Source organism: Mytilus trossulus, chromosome 8, assembly GCF_036588685.1.
Source record: "Mytilus trossulus isolate FHL-02 chromosome 8, PNRI_Mtr1.1.1.hap1, whole genome shotgun sequence".
In the NCBI taxonomy this organism is placed as follows: domain Eukaryota; kingdom Metazoa; phylum Mollusca; class Bivalvia; order Mytilida; family Mytilidae; genus Mytilus; species Mytilus trossulus.
The window spans coordinates 74,627,371-74,646,959 of record NC_086380.1 but is presented as its reverse complement, the minus strand read 5'-3'; the positions used below and the strand labels follow the sequence as shown (position 1 = coordinate 74,646,959).

The following is a 19,589-nucleotide window of genomic DNA, read 5'->3' as shown; positions in this document are numbered from 1 at the left end:
TGAAAGATTATGATTTCATCATATGAACATCAGGCACAATCCTTCCTGTTAGGGGTTTAGTATCATACCATCATAACATATATGAGAAGAACATAACCCGTGTCATGCCAACAACTGTTTTAATAATGAATGTCTTTAGTTCCGACGCAAAGACCTTATCAGTGACTCAATATTAACGCCAACATATGCAATCTTTAATGACTTGACAACAGTATCGTAATTATATCCCTTCTTAATCAGTCTATTTAAAGGTTTTGTAAGTTTCTGAGGTGAATACTGACACCTTTGTGCTTTATAAAGAACATTTCCATAAAAAATTGGATGTGAAATACCTGAACGTATAAAAAGTCTGCATGTTGAGCTATATTTACGAATGATGTCTTTATACCGATGATAAAATTTAGTAAAAGTTTTGACTAGTTTGTGATATCGAAAACCCTGGTGTAATAATTTTTCAGTAATACATAAATTTCTCTCGTTAAAATCTAAAACATTGTTACAAACACGAGCGAATCGTACAAGTTGAGATATATAAACACCGTAAGATGGTGACAAGGGAACGTCACCATCTAAAAACGGATAATTAACGATAGAAAATGAAAAATCATCCCTTTTATCATAAATTTTAGTATTCAGCTTTCCGTTAGTGATATAGATATCAAGATCGAGGAAAGGGCAGTGGTCATTATTAGTATTAGCTTTATTTAAAATAAGTTCAGCAGGATAAATTTTATTAATATACATACTGAAGTCGTCATTATTGAGAGCCAAAATATCATCCAAATATCTAAAAGTATTATTAAATTTGTTTATCAGATGTTGTTTTGATGGGTCTTTGCTTATTTTTGTCATAAATTGTAACTCATAACAATACAAAAAGAGGTCCGCAATAAGTGGTGCACAGTTAGTCCCCATTGGAATTCCGATAATCTGACGATATACGGAATCCCCAAAGCGAACAAAAATGTTATCTAGTAAAAATTCAAGGGCATATATAGTATCAAAGCATGTCCAATTAACATAGTTTTTTTGTTTATTGCTACTAAAAAATGACCTAAAAGAGTTTGAACATATATATTCACATTCTGATTTTTTGAATGCCCATTTAATTAGGTGTGTGAATTTTTTCTTAATGAGAATGTGAGGCAATGTGGTATACAGGGTAGAAAAATCAAAACTTTGAACAGATTCAAAATCACCAATATGAGCATGCAATTTATCAAGTACTTCCAACGAGTTCTTGACACTCCAAAAGTAATTTATTCCACTATTTTCGAAGGCCTTATTTGAACAATTTATTATAAGGTTTGTCTTTGTTTGGTTATGTTTGTTTGTTTGTACGTATGTATGTATGTTTGATTTGATTTGGGTTAGGAACCGGGAAAGGGGACTATGCTCTCATAACTTTTGCAGTAGTAGTGAAGGGCAAAAATATAAGACTGCCATTTTTAATTTTTTTTTATTTGTTATTGAATTATGACTGGCGAGTAAATAGGATATTAACTTATTTCCTAACTATTAGACTAGTAGGATTGAAAGTAAGGTACTTTGAAAATACTGCTACTTTGCTGCGATGTCTTAAATAAATAAGTATTTAACTAAACGCACACTGCAAATTGAACTGAGAGGAGCAAAATCACAGAGTTATTGAGGACTTAATCTCCAAAACATCGTAATACATAAACTGGTATGCACATGTTAATACGTTTTTGTTCAATTTACTATGCATCCGTTTTGTAAATGAATAACAAATGTATTACATTCTAGTTTAAGAAAACATCGTACAAGTCAGACGCAAAACAAACTTCCGTATCTTAATAATTTTAATTTTTGACTTGATTATGTTTTGAGAAATAAGGTTGGAAAGTAAACCCATGAGAACTAAGGCATGTTACGGAAGATTTCAACGCATCTTTACCCTTAAAACAAGGTTTTTGATGTTTTCTTACACGTCCGCGACTTCAATTTTGGTTACAGAACGGATGCTTTTCAATTCCAGATTGAAATCTTTCTAAATGTCAATAAAAGGAGATAAATGTGTTTTCTTGTTTTTCTCTTATACAAATCATAGTCCGTATTTTTGCAGATCTCATAGGAACACCGCTGTTTGTTTTCGGGAGTTTGTATGAAATTAACATTGATTGGTTCGCAGCTCCTTTCATACTCATTTTTGTTTTGAGGTTTTATTTACCGATTCTGCTGCTGATTGAATGTGCGGTATTACTGCTGTTCATCATATATCGGAGTGAGATAAAAGTGCATTGGCATTTGGTTTCTCCTGTTGCTCCTGTCGTGCTCATTGATTTATACACCAGTTAAGTGCGACAGGCGTTTCATTCTTTCGGAAAACTTTACATCTTACAGCCGAAAATGAATATTTTTTTCCAGTATTACGACAGTTTCATGTTTCAGAAAAAATTAAACGTTCATAAAATTCTAATTCTTTCTGAAAACCAAAATCAGTGTATGTAAAGTGCGGATCCTAAAATATCATTTTTACTGTATATGCCATAAATGTCTAATGTAGAATGATAAATAAACAGACGATTTTTTTTTTTAATTTTTGAAGAAAATGAAGAAAATGAGTTAAAATGTATATGTTCAGAAATACATAATACTAATAAAACAAAGTTAGAGATGCGAGCGGGGTTTTATCGCGCCTAAAGCCATCCAGTTGTGAAATATATACGAAAATAGGTGAATATTTAGGACATTTCACGAACAGATCGTGCAGGTGCTTTATAACTAACAGGTGAGATGTTGTTGCAGTAAAAATTATTCATTTTAATACAAATATTAAAGTTGTATAACGTAGAATATGTTTTGTCATTCAGTTTCTTCATATTTAACTAAATTCCACTATGATGATTTCGTAATGCTAGTCATGTTTACTGTCGAAAAATGATACTATTCTTTCATTTTCACTGTGGAGCGAATCATTAGTATTGTATATGCGGTGCATTTTCACTGTATAATTTATTTTTTTAATCTATTACAGCTCATTTCTTTAAGCATATAGAACAAGACTTTAGTTGATTTTCTTGCTTTTTTTTATTGGATAATCGTTATGATAACACCCAATTTAATTCAAATATTAAAAATACAGGTTAAACTATGCCTATTCATATTGTTTAAAAATGTCAATCTTATTTACAAACAATTATACAAACAAAGCAAGCAAGCCAATCAAAGTTTTGCTTTACATGCATTAGGAAATTAGCTGTAAAGCCTTAATTTAGCCGACTTGCTCAAACAACAGACAAAGTAAGAGAAAGATTTGATAAAATTTAACTTTCGGAGGAAAGTTTGGTTTTAAAACACTCAAATAAATTCAATAGAAATAACATTTATTTCAAATGTATTCCATTTAGTTTCCTATAAAGCTTATAGGGATCTTTATCCTTATTTTTTTTTTATCCATTTCCATTACACTTCACCGCTAATTACGTACATCTTGCTATAGATTGCATCTTTGTTTTCCCATTTAAAAGGTCTTACACTGGAGCCCTTTATAACTTGCTGTTCGGTGTGAGCCAAGACTCCATGTTGAAGACCGTATTTTGACGTATAATGGTCTACTTTTATAAATTGTGACTCGGATGGAGAGTTGTCTCATTGCCACATATGACATCTATATATGGCTCAAAAACGAAACGAGACGGGATAAAAAGGGATAAAAAAATCTACGCTATTTTTTTAATATATTTATAATGGGCTTAATAAGAGTCAAAAAAGAGTAAATTGTGGGTCGCATTTGGGTATAAGCGGCACACCGGATTGCCGATTTTTTGCAAGCGTGACAGGTGAAAGTCAAATGATTGTGTAGTGAAAAACGGGAAATGAGGTCTAGCGGGACATGGATAATTACAAAAAATTAGAACTGCATAGTGTAAGCAGGATACGGGAATCTGACAAAACAATAAGCGGAATACGGGAATCTGCCAAAACAGTAAGCGGGATCCGGGATCAGAACCCCCCAATGAGACCCCAGAATAAGATATTTTTGTATATTCATCCTATTGTTACAGTCATGCCTTCAATAACAAATGTATCCGATGCATGCATTTTTTTTTTATATTTTTGGTCCCTTTTTCAATTTTGTGGGGTCCAAATTTATAGCTAGTCCTTTAATATAGATATTTGGAATTCGTTGACATGCTGAATCTAACCGTGTATCTAGTTTTGGGATTTTTTGCCTAGTTGCTGAAATAGCCCACATAGAGTTCCAAAGGGTCTAAAATCAACAAAAAATAATTGTAGCATGCATTTCGTGTACAATAACCCAAATGTGCATGGTTTTACCTCTGCGGTAGTATCCATTCGCGGATCTAGAATTTTTCATACGTAGGGACCCACTGACTGCCTAAGAGGGCCGGTTGCTGTCACGCTCCAGTGATTCCCCATATAAGTTAAAATCAAGGAGAAACGTAATCTGAAGAATACAATATGACATTTTGAGAATCGCTTTTGTTACAAGTTTGAAAAGCTATATTTAATGAGGAATGAATGAGGAGTTTGTATTTCAATTTGAAAATACATGTATCATAAATCCTAAAGTCATCAACTAAGTTTTTTTTCATTTGTTGCAAGTGAATTTATCACATAATTCTACAATAAAAATTCCTCGCATCTTTGAAAATTCTACATTAATAATGACTGCACTAACAGTGATAATTCATCGCATCTATAGTTAAAATGGATCGCTTTCAATAATCGATATGCTATATTATGATGCTTTTATAACACTTATTTGAACTTTATTGCTTTGTTTGTATATTAAAAAGACATATCACAATGAAAATATGTTAAAACTTAACTTACAATCCTTTAACTTGATATTGTCAAAACGTAAACAAATACAGTTTTCCCATGATCCTTTATTCAACAATAGACATACCCGCATATAACAGTAAAAATGAACTAGCTGGATTCGCACTTTATATACACTGAAAATAATTCAGTCTTAAATGTCCTTTAATAATTAGGTATTGGTTTTGGAAATTCTCTTGGTTTCTTCAGCATTTTGAAAATAAATCAGTTCATCAAAATAGACGTCAAACCATTATTTGGGTATAGCGATGGATATTCTGCCAGAGGAAATATATATTTTTTTAGATTTGTAATGATAATTTATATTTACGTTTTTCTGTGATGTCCTTAATCTGTTTTTGTAGATCAGAAATCGTTAATTTATTTCTGTTTTCAGTAACTTGCAGTTTCATCCCATTTTTCTTTTCATTGTCTGCAACTTTTTCATTAAGTGAATCTAATTGCTGCTGCTTTAGCTGAGCTTCAATAAAAAAAATCATTTCAAACCAGGACAAAATTAGAAAGAACACAAAATGTTTACTTTATTCACCAGTATAATAATTTTATATATCTGTATCAACAACTATTAAGTAGATTTTAAGCTGTGTATCAAACTTTCGGATGTGGCAATCACCCAGAATAAAAAGATCAAAGAAAATCATTGTGTCATTTTTAACTGTTATGTTCAGATGAAAATTAATTATTAAGACATATATGAAAGTACAAAATTAAGGAGATGTGGTATGCTTTCCAATGAGAAAAGGAAAACAGAAGTTTGTCATATTTTAATTTTTCATAATAAAACATGTATGCCAAGAAAGTCATGTTTGATGAAAGGCCTTATAATGTATAAGGAGATGTTGCATGATAGGCTACGAGAAAACCCAGAATTAAAATGAGTGTAAACAGCACTGACGTGACAAAATATGAAACAATTAAAAAGAAATAATACCACAGGGTTTATAAGACAAACAAATCAACGAAAAAGCAAATATCAGAATCGGCAACCAACGATGAGCTCCATTACGGTAAAAAAATCAGACTTTTTTTTATAGATTTGCACAGAAATCCACTTCTTTTTTTCCGGTCTTGTTTTCATTAGACTTTGAATAAGATATATAATTATGTAGCGCTAACAAACCTGTCTAACCTGCCACAATCTGAATATGTCTGTCTAAAGTTAAGAGCCTGTAGTTCAGTGGTTGTCGTTAGTTCATGTCTGTCAAATTAGTTCTTGTATGTTTTGTTGTTTATTAAACCGGTTTTTTTTTAAAATTATATTGTATTATTAAGTTTATGTCGGGCATTGTAAAGCCGATATCAGGAATGTGTTTTTCTTTTTTTTTGCCGACCAGATGATGGTAATTGCTTACATCCACTTCATTCGATGGATAATTGTCTCATTGGCAATCATGTTTCATCTCCTTATCTTAATATTGTGAGCTTAAATATAATATTCACAGCAGCAGTCAATTTAGACCAAACTGAAAACCAGAAGCTCAATATATTGACACTGATTTCAAACGTACAAAATTTATAGCAACTCATCAAGGAATACGTAATAGCAAGCGACTTCTTTTTTACTGAAAGTCACGTCCGGTGTCCCCCACCCCCAAACAGTTTTTTTTAAAAGGGTTCCTCACAGTCTGGTTTCTATATATCCATGATTGACAAAATGGGGGTAATATTACAATATGTTATTTCCAGTTTAACATATAAAAGGTCATTTTACACAATTTAGGAAAAAAATGGTTTTAACGAACTTTAAAGGGAATTAGGTGCACAAATATAACTTCCGGTTCATATTTTATATGGAAAATATCTCCCAATTAAATAACCAGTTACGCAATATAACAGTCATTATCACGTATCTATACATGATTTTATATGAAAGAACCTTTGGTGCCATAGCTTTTGTATACTTTGAAACCCTGAAAATAATATTGACGCCACCGTAAAGTTATAAACTAACAATTATCAGTTCTCATTGGTGGTTTTATTGTGTAGCTAAAATTCGATTGGATAGACTGAGATATTGTACATTACCTGGACAGGAGAAAATATCAAAATTTGATTATACAAGAACCTATCAACAATTATTGCTTCATATTTTGAAGTAATTTGTGAAACTGTGACGCATCCCATTTTTTGGCTATTTTAATCATGATTCAACACATAAATGATTGTCTTTACACTCCCGGTGAACACCTTTACCGCAAACTCTACACACTATTCTACTCCTCCTTCGACCCCCTAACCATTTCTGTCTAAACATACATCGCAATCTTTTTCTCTATGACCGGGCAACTTTCTGATTCCGTGTTTGTTCTTATTTTGTCTATTGTCGTCTTGGTTTCCGTTTCTTAGTACTATGTGATCTTTAGCGAGATCCTCTATAAGCCTTTGTGTGAAGGATAATCTCGACAATTTCGGATTATCGGGAGTGTTTTCCTTATAAATAATGTATGCATTGATTACCACACGATGCATTAGATTAAAAACAACCTTTTTCCAAACCTTTAACGTTTTTCGTCCATTATTGTAACTCTCATCATGTCAGCCAAATTTACGCCCCCCCATAAATTTATTATACGAGCAAATCATACCCGGTTTATCATTTTCTTATGCTGCTTTAGAAAAAGAGGATATGATTCTAACTGGTTTTCGACCATTCCGTTCTTTATATGCACATTGCACACTAACTTAATTCTTCCTTGTCTAATATAAATGCTCTCCTTTTCCTGCAAAAAAGGATTCTTTATTGTGTTTGGCATTTGCCGATTAGCGCGTAATGTTCCAGTGAATAACGTTCCTTTTGCTAAAAGCTCTTTAGCCAGATTAATTGAGGAGAAAAAACTGCATTAAACCAGTAAATAAATGATAAGCTTTGTTAAACAATCCTGCGGCATCTAACAGTTTGTTGACTACGTAAGCACCCTGTAACATTCCTTGTGGTGTTGGGTCATATTGTTTGCCTTTTAAAAACTGATTTGACAAATATAGCCACTGACGGCCTCGGCTAATACCCAAAGTTTGACTCCAAATTTTGCCGCTTTTGAAGGAATATATTGTATTATTGATGAGCAGCCTTTAGATGCGATTAAGCTTTCGTCAATACTTAGGTTCTGTTTTAGAATGTAATGTTGTTTCGACTGTCGATTAAAAAGATCAACGAAGCACTGAAATTTTGATGTGGGTGAATAATTGTCGTCGTTCCGGTTCGGTATTGTAGTATTATCTACGATATGAAAAAAAATTAAAATGCTCTGAAATCGATTTCTATAAAACATATTACGAAACCAAACAGTATCCTGGCTTTGAAATTTGGTGTTCCAATATTCTGTAATGGATGGTTTACGTATGAGACCTATGTTGAGTATTACTGATATAAATCCTTTCATCTCATCTAAAGTTACATCACCAACTTTAAACATGTTAAACCAGGAATGAAGACGTGAAAATCTTCTAATCCTCTGCCGACTAGTGATGAAATCTTGTGCATACCTGTTAAAAAAAATGACAGTACAATTGATATGAAATGTTCAAATAGTAAAAATAATCTTAGAATTAAAACATGTTTACATTCTCAACGCTTGACCTAATAAATTAGTAACTCACGAATGCACGTAGCCCATTAGGTAATTTTTAGTGCTTTTTTGTTTAACGTCCAGCGTCAAATTAATGCGTATATTTAGGACGAGAACATAATCATACTTACGTAAACAATGTCGTCTGCTTTGTACTAGTTTAGAAGTTTATATTGCGCATGAAGATATGTCACTTTACTCTGACTTATTATTCTGACTCCCTGCTGACCAGTCTTTGTTCTTATGATTTATTTTCTGTTGCTTACATGTAGTGTTTATAAGCAGCAAAATTATATACCAATTTCATATCTATATTTAATATTATAAAATGTGTTGAAACGACCAGGCAAAGGTAAGAAAAAACAAAGGCAAATGTCTTCATATTAATCGCAACGTGTGCATTAATATATCGTACTGAGTAAACTTATTTTCATATGTGAAATGTAACATATAACGCAAAAGTTGATTGTAAATTTTACCTGTTTGTCTCTCTGACCAAATGTCGTAGAAAATCAAGTGTCAGAAACAGCAAGAAGTAGTCAATAGGTTAAGCGTTAAATCTTTGGTCATGCAAATAGTCAATCTCTGGAGGTCTAACTCGAAACCAAGGATTGGCATTCATTGGAACATCATTCATCTCATCTTCAGATTCTGAGCTACCGCTTAAAAAACTTCAAAATCACCATCACTCTCCTCGTCTGAAAACTGCTCTGAATCACTGGAGTCGGCCATATTTGATTCATGAGCAATATGACGTCAACAATATATTTTTACATGACGTCAAACATTAAATCGGGGGATATCTTTTTCCGCCAAAAATGACCTTATTTGCGCCAATGCTACTTCTGCGCCAGTCCATTGAAAAAATATAGATACCATTTGCGCAAATAAAAAAAATCATCTAATTTCGCCCAAATTTTGCATGTATTTATTTTTGATACATTATTGATATTTCAACTACTTCGTACATGATTTTTTATCTTGTCTCCTTCGTCCGGGCTTGGGGCCAGAATTTTACCTACTGAGTTGAAGTCTTCCGGAGGTCTAGAAATTTTTTTTGAAGGTCGTTTAAAAAAAATATCAGTTGCTTTTCGTTTGCAGGCGGTTCTTAACAACTTTGAATATTAGCCGGTTCTATGTCTGATTCCGAGCCTAATTCACTGGCCATTTTGTTCGGAGATCTTGCAAATTTGAACATAAATTTATTATTCGAACGAGCAAAATATATTCAATACAAAGTACATAATGTACTTTCAGAAAATGTTTTTTTTTATTAGTACCAAAGTTAAAAGAATTTGACAAATAGTAAAATTACAAGCAACAAATAATTATACTCCACAACAAAAGAAACGCATCAACTCAAGTGGAAAATTTTCAATTGTCTATGACGGCATTATAAGTAACTGTGCTTGCAAATGGGCCCAAACATTTACACAATGATTGTTGCTGGGGTCCTTTGTTTTAAGCCGGTGTATAGGGGGAAATTCTACTCTTCCAATTGTTTTTATGTAGTAATGTTTTAATAGTTTCGAACCTTTCTCTTCGATGTTTTTATAAATTGTTTGGAAAGGAAAAAAGCAGGCGTAGAAAAATGGAGACTAGTTTCAGCGTATCCCTTTTCAATCATTAATTTGTTAATTTTTTAATTGCAAAGATTACTCTTCGTGTTTGCAATTTTTCTTTTTTACTTTTGAACATTTAAGCCACAGTATGACTGGTATCTTGATAAAAAAAAAATGCGTAACTATAATTCTTCCGTTTTCAAAAACTCTCCGAAAGTTGTTATATTTTGTATCAGTTTAAATTATGAAAATAAGGAAATGTGTGATGATTGCCAATGAAAAAACTATCCATTGTTTATTTGAACACTATGGAACCATCTTTCAACTAAAAAAAAAACGAAACTAACTTTTAGCTTAAACAGTATTTATTAATGAAAAAATACATGATATATATTATGGGGACGAAGTCCCCAATAACAGTAGAAAATTCAATAAAATAAAAAATTCGGGAAAATTTCCTGAATTTTTTATTGTACTAATGAACTCAAAATCGTTCATTTTTTTTTATGTCATCTTTTGAAATCCCGGACCTGCGCAGAAATCTACAATGTACTTCCTTTTTCCGGTCTCTTTTGTATGAATCTTTGAGTAAAATATATATTTATCCGTCTAGTATAAATAGGAAGGAACTCAATACCAATTTCATTTTTAATAATTCCTTGATATGAAAAACGTTACCTGATGATAACATTTCTTTTTTTACATTGCATATGACGTCATAACTTAAATAACGTCACAACTTCGTCCGCATTTACAGGTTATGCCTGCCTCATATTACAATGTTACATAAAGTTCAAATAAATATTCGGAAACAAGTTTGAAAAATCCGTCTCCTTAAACTTACTTTTGCCCATAGGATTTTTAAAAAACATTTTTCATAAAAGTATTACCGAAAAAGAAAATTATATTTCTACGCATAGAGAAGCAAGAGGTTTCAAAATTATCAATCAATCACTGAAAGACGTCGTACCCTTTTACTCAAAATCTTATGACGCGACGTTATTGTTCACGTCACTGACGGCAAATATTGTTGTGTACTTTAGAAAAAAACAAGCTGGGCAGTAAACGGAAAATAGGAATGGAACTGAATAATTGTCAAATCATATCGTTGGAAAGTTAACCTTTAAGAAAGCATATTTCAAGAATTTGGACGGATGATAAACCTTTTGACAAACAATTGGATTTTGTTCACTTATTCCGCGTTATTATGTTCGGTTACAGGACGGATACATTTAAATTCCATATGGAATGCTTTCTGAGTACTTCCAAAAGAGGATATAAGTGTTTTCCCTTTTCCCTTTTCTCTTTATTCAGGTTTCATAAGAACTGTGCTGTTTGTTCTAATCAGTTTGTTTGAAATGAATTGGGTCTGTTCCGTCATCTCCTGTTATTACGATTTTCCATGTACAGTCGAAAAGCAAGCCCTTAGAAACGACCTTTGTTGCTTCTTACTTAAGACAACAATGGGACTGATATCAAAACCCGCCATTCTGAAATTGCGTAAATTTCGCGGATTTTTTCGGCGCCAATTTGGAAGTTTATCTTTTTTTTCCAGTTTTCTACTTGACATTTGGGTCTGAAATAGATTTATTTCGATTTTTTAAGCATGGATTTTATTATCAAAAGGAAAACAATTTTTCAAACATGTCAAATTCAATATTGACCGTCTTTTAACGATCCTGTGGTGCTGTTGATCGTCGTTTGAAATTTTGTTCTTCTATTTTTCACAGATTAACAAAGACTACATTTACAAACAATTAATAATACGTATCTCAAAATTAAAAAAAAACCATCAAGTATAACGATCTATTACCCCTTGAGAAACCCCGTTTGATATAAATTCCTAAAGAAAGACATTTTTTGACATTGTAGTTTTTCGGTCTTACACATCGATGTCACCTTGCATCTCAACACAGTCAATGTACACACATATATGCATGTTTGTTTGACAAAGAAATGGCGAGATCATCTGTGAATATTTGACTTTGGATTTAGTATTCTCTTTAGGTCTGTGAAATGTACGATTTAACTAAAAACAAGGTAAGGAAATCTTATACTGTCTTTGCACAACCTTAACTGCTTTAGATGACTGACATAAAACTCATTCGTTGTTTATTATAATATATTTTTTCTGTGATATGGGAATCCTGCAAAAGTAAATGAAAAAGTAGTGTCCTAAATTTGAACTTAGTCAGCCATTAATCATTTGAGTTTCTGGTGGGGGTAGGGGGTGGTGGCTATTGATTGTTTTGAAAAAAAGATTGTTTTCAATTTTTGAATATAAAATAATTTGTTTTTGACCCTGTGAAAAAATGTTTGTTTAACCCTCAGCTGCCATTAAACGAAATGCCAAAATTGAAAGAGAAGAATTGTTTTCAACTTGTCTGGAAAAAAATGCATAGTACCCCTTCCCTGGTTGCTGCCTTAAAACATTCACATTCAGAGTGTCATTTTAATCAATCTTATTCAAAGCATTAATTTATCATACTGACAGTGACATGAAGTGTGACTTAATTTTGACTTATGATCTAAAACCTAATTGTTGACTAAGCCCCCCCAGAATCTGCTCTGAAATACTTTGGTCTTTTGTGGATAGTTGTCTCATTGGCAATCATACCACATCTTCTTTTTTCTATTTTATATAAATATAAAAATGCATAGTTTTTTAATGTTATTATTTTTTTTAAAAAGATAAAGAAAATATTACTGGGTCAATTTTGTCTAATTTATTTTTCAAGTTCATGGTTTGCATCATTTATTTATTAGTTTAGTGTGTTATTTTTATAATTTGAGTCCTTTCAATAGAACTATAACTTGCATGAAATCAATGAAACAACATTTATTGTTATATTTAGTTTGTTCATACAAGGATTGCAAACTAATTTTCCTTTTATCTAAAATAACGAAGATTTTACATTCAGAATACTTTCATTATGATCTATTTTAAGTTTAAATGAAAAAGGTAGGACCAGGTATCAGTAATGAAAAGGAACTCCATTTTAATCCTGTCTTGTCAGATCCATTTTTCATGAATATTTTAACTACCCCTTGTATTGATTTAGTAGAAATTTATTTCTGTGTAGAAATAATTTGGTTACAGCAGTAAAAATACTTACCAAACATGAAAATGAAATAAACCCTTGGAATATTAAATTAGTATTAAATTATTATGGCACATAGGGACACATAGGGCCTATTTCACTGGGACTAAGTTCTGAAAAGTGATAAAAAATGTGTCTCTATTCTTTTTACAGTATCAAAGTATACTTAATGAGATTATTTTAATAATATCCACCTGTAAATAACAGCATATGTTGATTGATATAACAATAAGTTGTTCATGATAGTGTCAAACAAAGGGACGTAACTCGTGAAATACCGTCGGCCCCGCTTCGTCAGAAATATTGACACATCTAACTGGCACATTTGCGTATCTTAGCATATCAACTGGCACAAATTTGACATATCATAGTCCAAGTAATGTTACATAACATAATTCAAATTCAGCATAGCTTCCCGAGAAGTTAGGAAAGAAAATTACGATTTTAATTTTCTGTGACCATTTTTTTTCGTCAACACCTTGACTTTGAAGACACATTTGAGAAAGAAAAATTAGTGTAATCCATGAATGAGTTGAGAAATATATTTCTTATATACTTAATTCATGCAAAGTACTACACATTCCAAAAAACGGGTTTAATTTTTTTTGGTAAAAATATGCCCATATAAGGTAATCACATGACGTCCATTGTTGCTTTAAGAAATGGTGTCAAACCGGGGTCAGCTTTCCGACTGTGTATTTTAAATGATTTTAGAACACACCTCAAAGCCGAAATACATTTTTGTTTCCGAAAATCAATAGCTTCCTGTTTCTGTAAGTTAATCATTAAAATATTTGTTTTTGTAATGCTTATTGTTCCCTCCTCAGAGATATTTAGTAAAATAATTCATCAAAACAGACGTCAGTGCAAATTGGGCAGAACGAGGAATTCTGAAAGAAGAAGTATATTTGTAGATTTGATTTAACTAGTGATATTTACTTAGTTTTGTTATGTCATCAATATGTTTTTGTAGATGATCAGTCGTTAATTTGTGTCTGTTTTCAGCTTCTTCCAGTTTCGTCCTAGTTTTCTTTTCAATTTCTGAAAACTTGGTATCAACAAAATGCAATACCTGCTGTAGCTGAGCTGAAATGATAAAAAAATAATCATTTCAAACAAGATAAAAATATCTACTGCACAAATCGTTTACTTCATTTACCAGCATAATATCAGTATCACCAACTATGAATTGAATTTCAATCTTTTTATGAAAATTTTGGTTGGTGATCACCTAAAAGAGAATCGGGAGTTTTTTTAAGTTAATATCATTAGAGATTTTTTTTATAATATTAATAGTTATCAAAGGTACCAGAATTATTAATAAAAAAGGATTAAAATAGCGCATTCAATTTACCAATTATAAGTTTTCATATTTTGAAAAAAAGTTATAATTAGTAAAAAAGACTATTGAAATTTATTTAACGCACGTCTGCTCATGTTAAAAAGCTTGTTTTTCTTTATTTGCGTTCCCCAATAGAGTCACCCTTTACTCTTAATCACGCGCGATATTTACAGTTAATATGCCAATTTAAAATCAGGTCTATTCCAAGTGATAAATACTCAATGTTTACATAAACGTCAAAATAACAGTTTCGTCGAGAGAATAACTGTTTAGTTATACACAAACATCGCAATTTGGATTTACGTCCCTTTCAAAGCAAAAAAGAAAAGAAATCTGAAAGGATTCAACAGGGGGAGAAATTCATACATGTAATGAACGATTGTACTAAATAATAATACAAATTCAAAGCTAAACAGTTGTTGTTGGCATATGTTTTCTGTATAGACAAAGGGAAGTAGGATCTTAATACTATGAGTATTGAAGTACTGATCACTTTAATAAGCCGCTAGACAAAATACCACATGTGAAGATCCAAGACGATATATATGGGATCAGTTAATTCCATATTGGGATCCAAGCTTCATTCATTAAATATGTTTGACAAATTCTAAGAAGCAGTTGCAAGTTCATGAAAATCGTATTCATTATCCATAGGCGGATAGAGTATGTAAACTACTACCAAGATGAGGAAAATATATATAATTTCGAAATGAATTAGTTTTTCATAGACTCGGGTAATGCGATGATCAAATTCGGTTCATACATGTCTAAAAAAGATGCATTTGGAGCTTTATACATGCATGTGTTGTCTGTATTATCTAATTGCAGGACTATAAATGGGACCCAATCAAAAAGGTTTGTACTGTTAATTGAAAGAAGAACATGTTCAATTTTATCCTGTAAGTAAAATTAGATAATATCGCTTATTCGATTTAATCCCTGTGAAAACAAAAACGTACATATTAAAAGATGTCCAGGCGAAGACCACCATACCTTTTTCTCGCTTCACTAATTTGTGGCTTCAGTTAACATTATAAATACTAAGATATTAGCTTTTCTACAATGTACGCTATCTAGGATGCCTCGTTAGCGTTACCTTTCAAATGAAATTAGGTCTAAAAATGTTTTTTGTATGTATAGAAATGTCACACACACACACACACACACACACACACACACATGAATGCATTAAATCAATGTAATTAACGACACCATTCAACCAATTACAAGTGTATCAATCGGGAATTAAACCTAGTCACGCCTTATTTTTCACGACCAAAAAAAATGCGTTTCCTTCTCTTTTACGATGTTTTTTTCAAAATAATTGTTTTTTTCAAGTAATAATATAGTTTTTTTTACTTATATATCTGACACACAATTAAGATTAAGTTTTAAATATATTGAAATGTAACCATTATAGATACAAAACGTGATTTGTTTTCTTTATGATGCTCATGGGATTGTGTGTCGACTTTTGTGTTTTCAAAAAAAGAACTTCATTTTCGTAAGTAGTGCACATTGTTTTCAAGGAAGTAAAATCCTTTTGACAGACATTTTTTTTTATTTGTTACACCGTTTAAAAATACAGACTATTTTTCAAAATTACACTTAATAGCATTCACAATCCGATTCCAGATCTTTCACGATCAGATCGCAATGCTTGAAACCGTTAGATATTCTTTCACGATCATTTGTCTAAAAACCAGCATGTTTTGTAACATCTCTTTACCTGTTTGGTCAAGTTTATATATCATTTCCCCCATTCTTCGTTCATTGTTGTATACGTAAATGGCCATCAGTGCTACAACAATAGCAAAAGCAAATAGTTCGTAGCCCATGTCTTTTTGTTGATTCCTACAATAAATTGTTAGCGTAGGTCATATAGATATTTACAACACCTTCGTGTACTTTTGGTGTTGACTACAGGTATGCATGGCACAAAGGGAAATCATTCGTATGGTATACATAAGCAATCAGGTGAGACGATGACTATTTAAACCTAACGTGAACCGATGAGAACATGTATTTATTTACATTTTACATATCTATTTATATACATTTTTATATTACCGTGTTATCGTATATGTTCTATATTTAAAAAAAGATGTATCATATTTATTGAAATCTGTACATTTGTAAGATGAAAAACATCAAGTACCGGTACCTTATCTCGGCCTCGTTAACATTAGTAAATAACATATTTATACAACTGTTAGTTTTTGTTAATACTTTACATACAATTTTCCATACTAGATTTTTTTTTATATACATGTCAGTAGTTTCAAAAAAGAAGATTACCATTAAGTTTATCAAACATAATTACCTGATATAAAAAATGTACAGATTGAAAAATATATTTTATTTTTTATTATGAATTTCTTTTTTATTTGCACATTAACATAATACGGGCGCAATACGTTTGCGCGCATTTAGGGCTTTAAATGAAAAGCTGCGCGCAAACGTAATGATTTTTGCGCGCAAATGTAATGGTAATACGCGCAAACGTAATGCACCGCATAATACGTTATACACACTTTTATGCACAATAGTTATATACACTACACAGAAGATATATGATATACTTAATAGACACAACTGTGATAGTTTGGTACATTGCAGAATATGAGTGCAAGGATGAGGCTAGTTGGATATGAAATATATAGACAATATATGTGGAGTAAATATTTTTTTTGTTAGTTTGTTTTTATGACAGCAAAGGAATCCAGGGGTTCCAGCAGTTCTCTGTCCTACTGAGTAATTTTTTTTTTATAAAATATTTTTTTTTCTATCAAAAAGTTTAAAATTTATTTTTTAGTGCTATTATATTGGTTTGTTCCACTTATAATTAGCTCTTATAAATGTCGAATGTTGTTAATAGAAGTATCAAGTTTCTTTTATTATTTTTATCTGTTTTTGTTAGAATACCAAATAAAACCAAATCAATATTTAAAGTTAGTTCTATTTATGTCTTCTCAAATATCCAGGAGTTAAGGTCTTCCCATAATTTTGATATATATGGACAGGTCCAGAATATATGTTCTATTGTTTCGACTACTCCGCAACCAAAACTACACTTATTTGTATTTTTTATTTTTATTTAAAAGAGAAGTTCATTTGTACTAAAAATTTTGATGTTTTGTTCTGTATTGAAACCACTGCAATTTTGAATTTTTTGTTATATAAAAGGGCAATACATGGATATTTTTCCAATTGGAGTTTGTATTGAGAATTAACGACCATTTTTGTTCACATTTATGTTTGGAATTTGACTTTTTACCATTCAAAATATTATGCATGCACTTTGAACCTCTCTGGGATTAATAATAAAAAAAGTTCTACATGTAAACATCTACCACGACACAAGTCAACGGGTATTTGTTCCGCCTAACAGAAGTACTGATGTACACTTAATTTTAAACAATAAGAAACTGAGGAACAGACAGGGCGGGATCCATTAATAGCTAACATTTTTTGATTTACTCAAATCTGATAACAGCAGCATTAAAATATTGATAACCGTTTAAAGAAAACGGAGAACTCAAAAATCGAAAGCCGTTGATAGGGTATTGTTGGTTCACAAAAGCAGTTCACAACAATGTCAATGTTATGAAAACAGACCATTGCTACTTAAAATTAGTCAGTTATTAACAAATACCAGTTAACAGCACACATTTTTCTAAAATTACAGTTAACAAAAGTGTAAAAATGGCAAATTTTTCTTTAACATTAAATGCATTTTTATATTATTTATCGAGGGCTTGCTTTGCTGTAAAACTTATCCAGATACCTAGGTTTGTCTGTACTCAAACGAATGAGTGTGAGCAATAACAAGCAACTGTATGACCTTCAACAATAAAAGAACCCAAACCATATACTGGGTATAAAAAGCTCCGACGTAAATTGTAAAACAATACACATGGGAAAGTTATTGTATGGTGACCGGATAAGGCCATTTCGCGTTTTCGCGTTTTCGCCCTTCATATTATATAGGGGGAAAACGTAAAAACGCGAAATCACGAAGTCGAAAACGCAAAATCGCAACGTCGAAACGCGAAAAAGTGAAACATTTTTCTTTCCGGACCGCGTTTTCGACTTTGCGTTTTCGCGTTTTCGACTTCGCTATTTCGCGTTTTGCCCAACAGATTGTGAAGGGCGAAAACGCGAAATGGTCTTAACCGGCCACCATAATTAATCTTGTAATTTATTAAGAATGATTTACGAAAAAAATATAATGATATTTATACACCAACTACAAATAATTGACTATATGCACTTGACTTTTGATATAAATGAACTCATCATAGAAAACTAGATAAAATTTTGTATTTACGACAGACGCGCGATTCGCTCGAATCCAAAAATGTTATAAAGGTTAAACAAAGTACGAAGTTTAAGACGGACTTTAGGTTTTCACTTCCTCAACCTCTCTTGTATTGCAAAGAATGTAGCGGATCTAGAGTAAAACACGTTTGTGAGCGCTCTTACCATTGACACGCCTGTTTAATCACACCATTAGAACAAACTGTAAAATAAATTTCAATTGGCCCAGCTCAAAAGATCGGCATGAGGGAAAAGCAATAACATAAAATCATTGACCCAAAGCACAAAAATAAGAGTAGTTTGACTTATTTGAATGTATTTCCAAACCAATGACAATTAGTTAATACATCATGTTATCCCAAACTAATGTATCAATCGGTACACATCAATCGAATTCATTGTAAAAACTACATAAACAGAAACACACGACCTGGTGCGTTGCCAACATATAGGTAAACCATATTGACAGAATGTATGATAAATCATAGCAATAAATATTTACTCAATATAAAAAAAAAGATGGGGTCAATTGCAAATGAGACAACCCTCCACATAATGTTCTACTAGAGGTTGAGGGAGTGCAAACCGAAAGTCCCCTTTAACTTCAATCAGCTTTAACAGGCCATGAAATGACAAATGTAAAACAACTCAAACGAGAAAACTTACGGCCTTATACATGTACAACAATGAACGAAAGACAAATATATTACACATCAACAAACGAAAACCACTGAACTACAGGCTCCTGACTTGGGACAGGCGCAAACATATATTGCGGGTTTAAACATGTTTGCGGGATTCTTACCCTCCTCTTACATGGGACAGTGGTGTAACAGTACAACATAAGAACGAATTGGAAAAGTCAGTT

General features: G+C 31.8%; 1 protein-coding gene across 1 annotated transcript in view; it reads right to left on the bottom strand.

The window, feature by feature from the left end:
- LOC134682124 (complement C1q-like protein 2) overlaps window positions 1–16,349 on the bottom strand; it is a 92,868-nt gene extending 76,519 nt beyond the window's left edge. The window contains exons 1-2 of the mRNA XM_063541706.1: window positions 16,131–16,349; window positions 13,999–14,145 (exon numbers count right to left, since the gene is read on the bottom strand). Of these exons, the coding sequence (XP_063397776.1) occupies window positions 13,999–14,145; window positions 16,131–16,239 (256 nt within the window). The 5' untranslated portion in view covers window positions 16,240–16,349. The remainder of the gene's footprint in view (window positions 1–13,998; window positions 14,146–16,130) is intronic.
- Window positions 16,350–19,589: the final 3,240 nt, after the last annotated feature.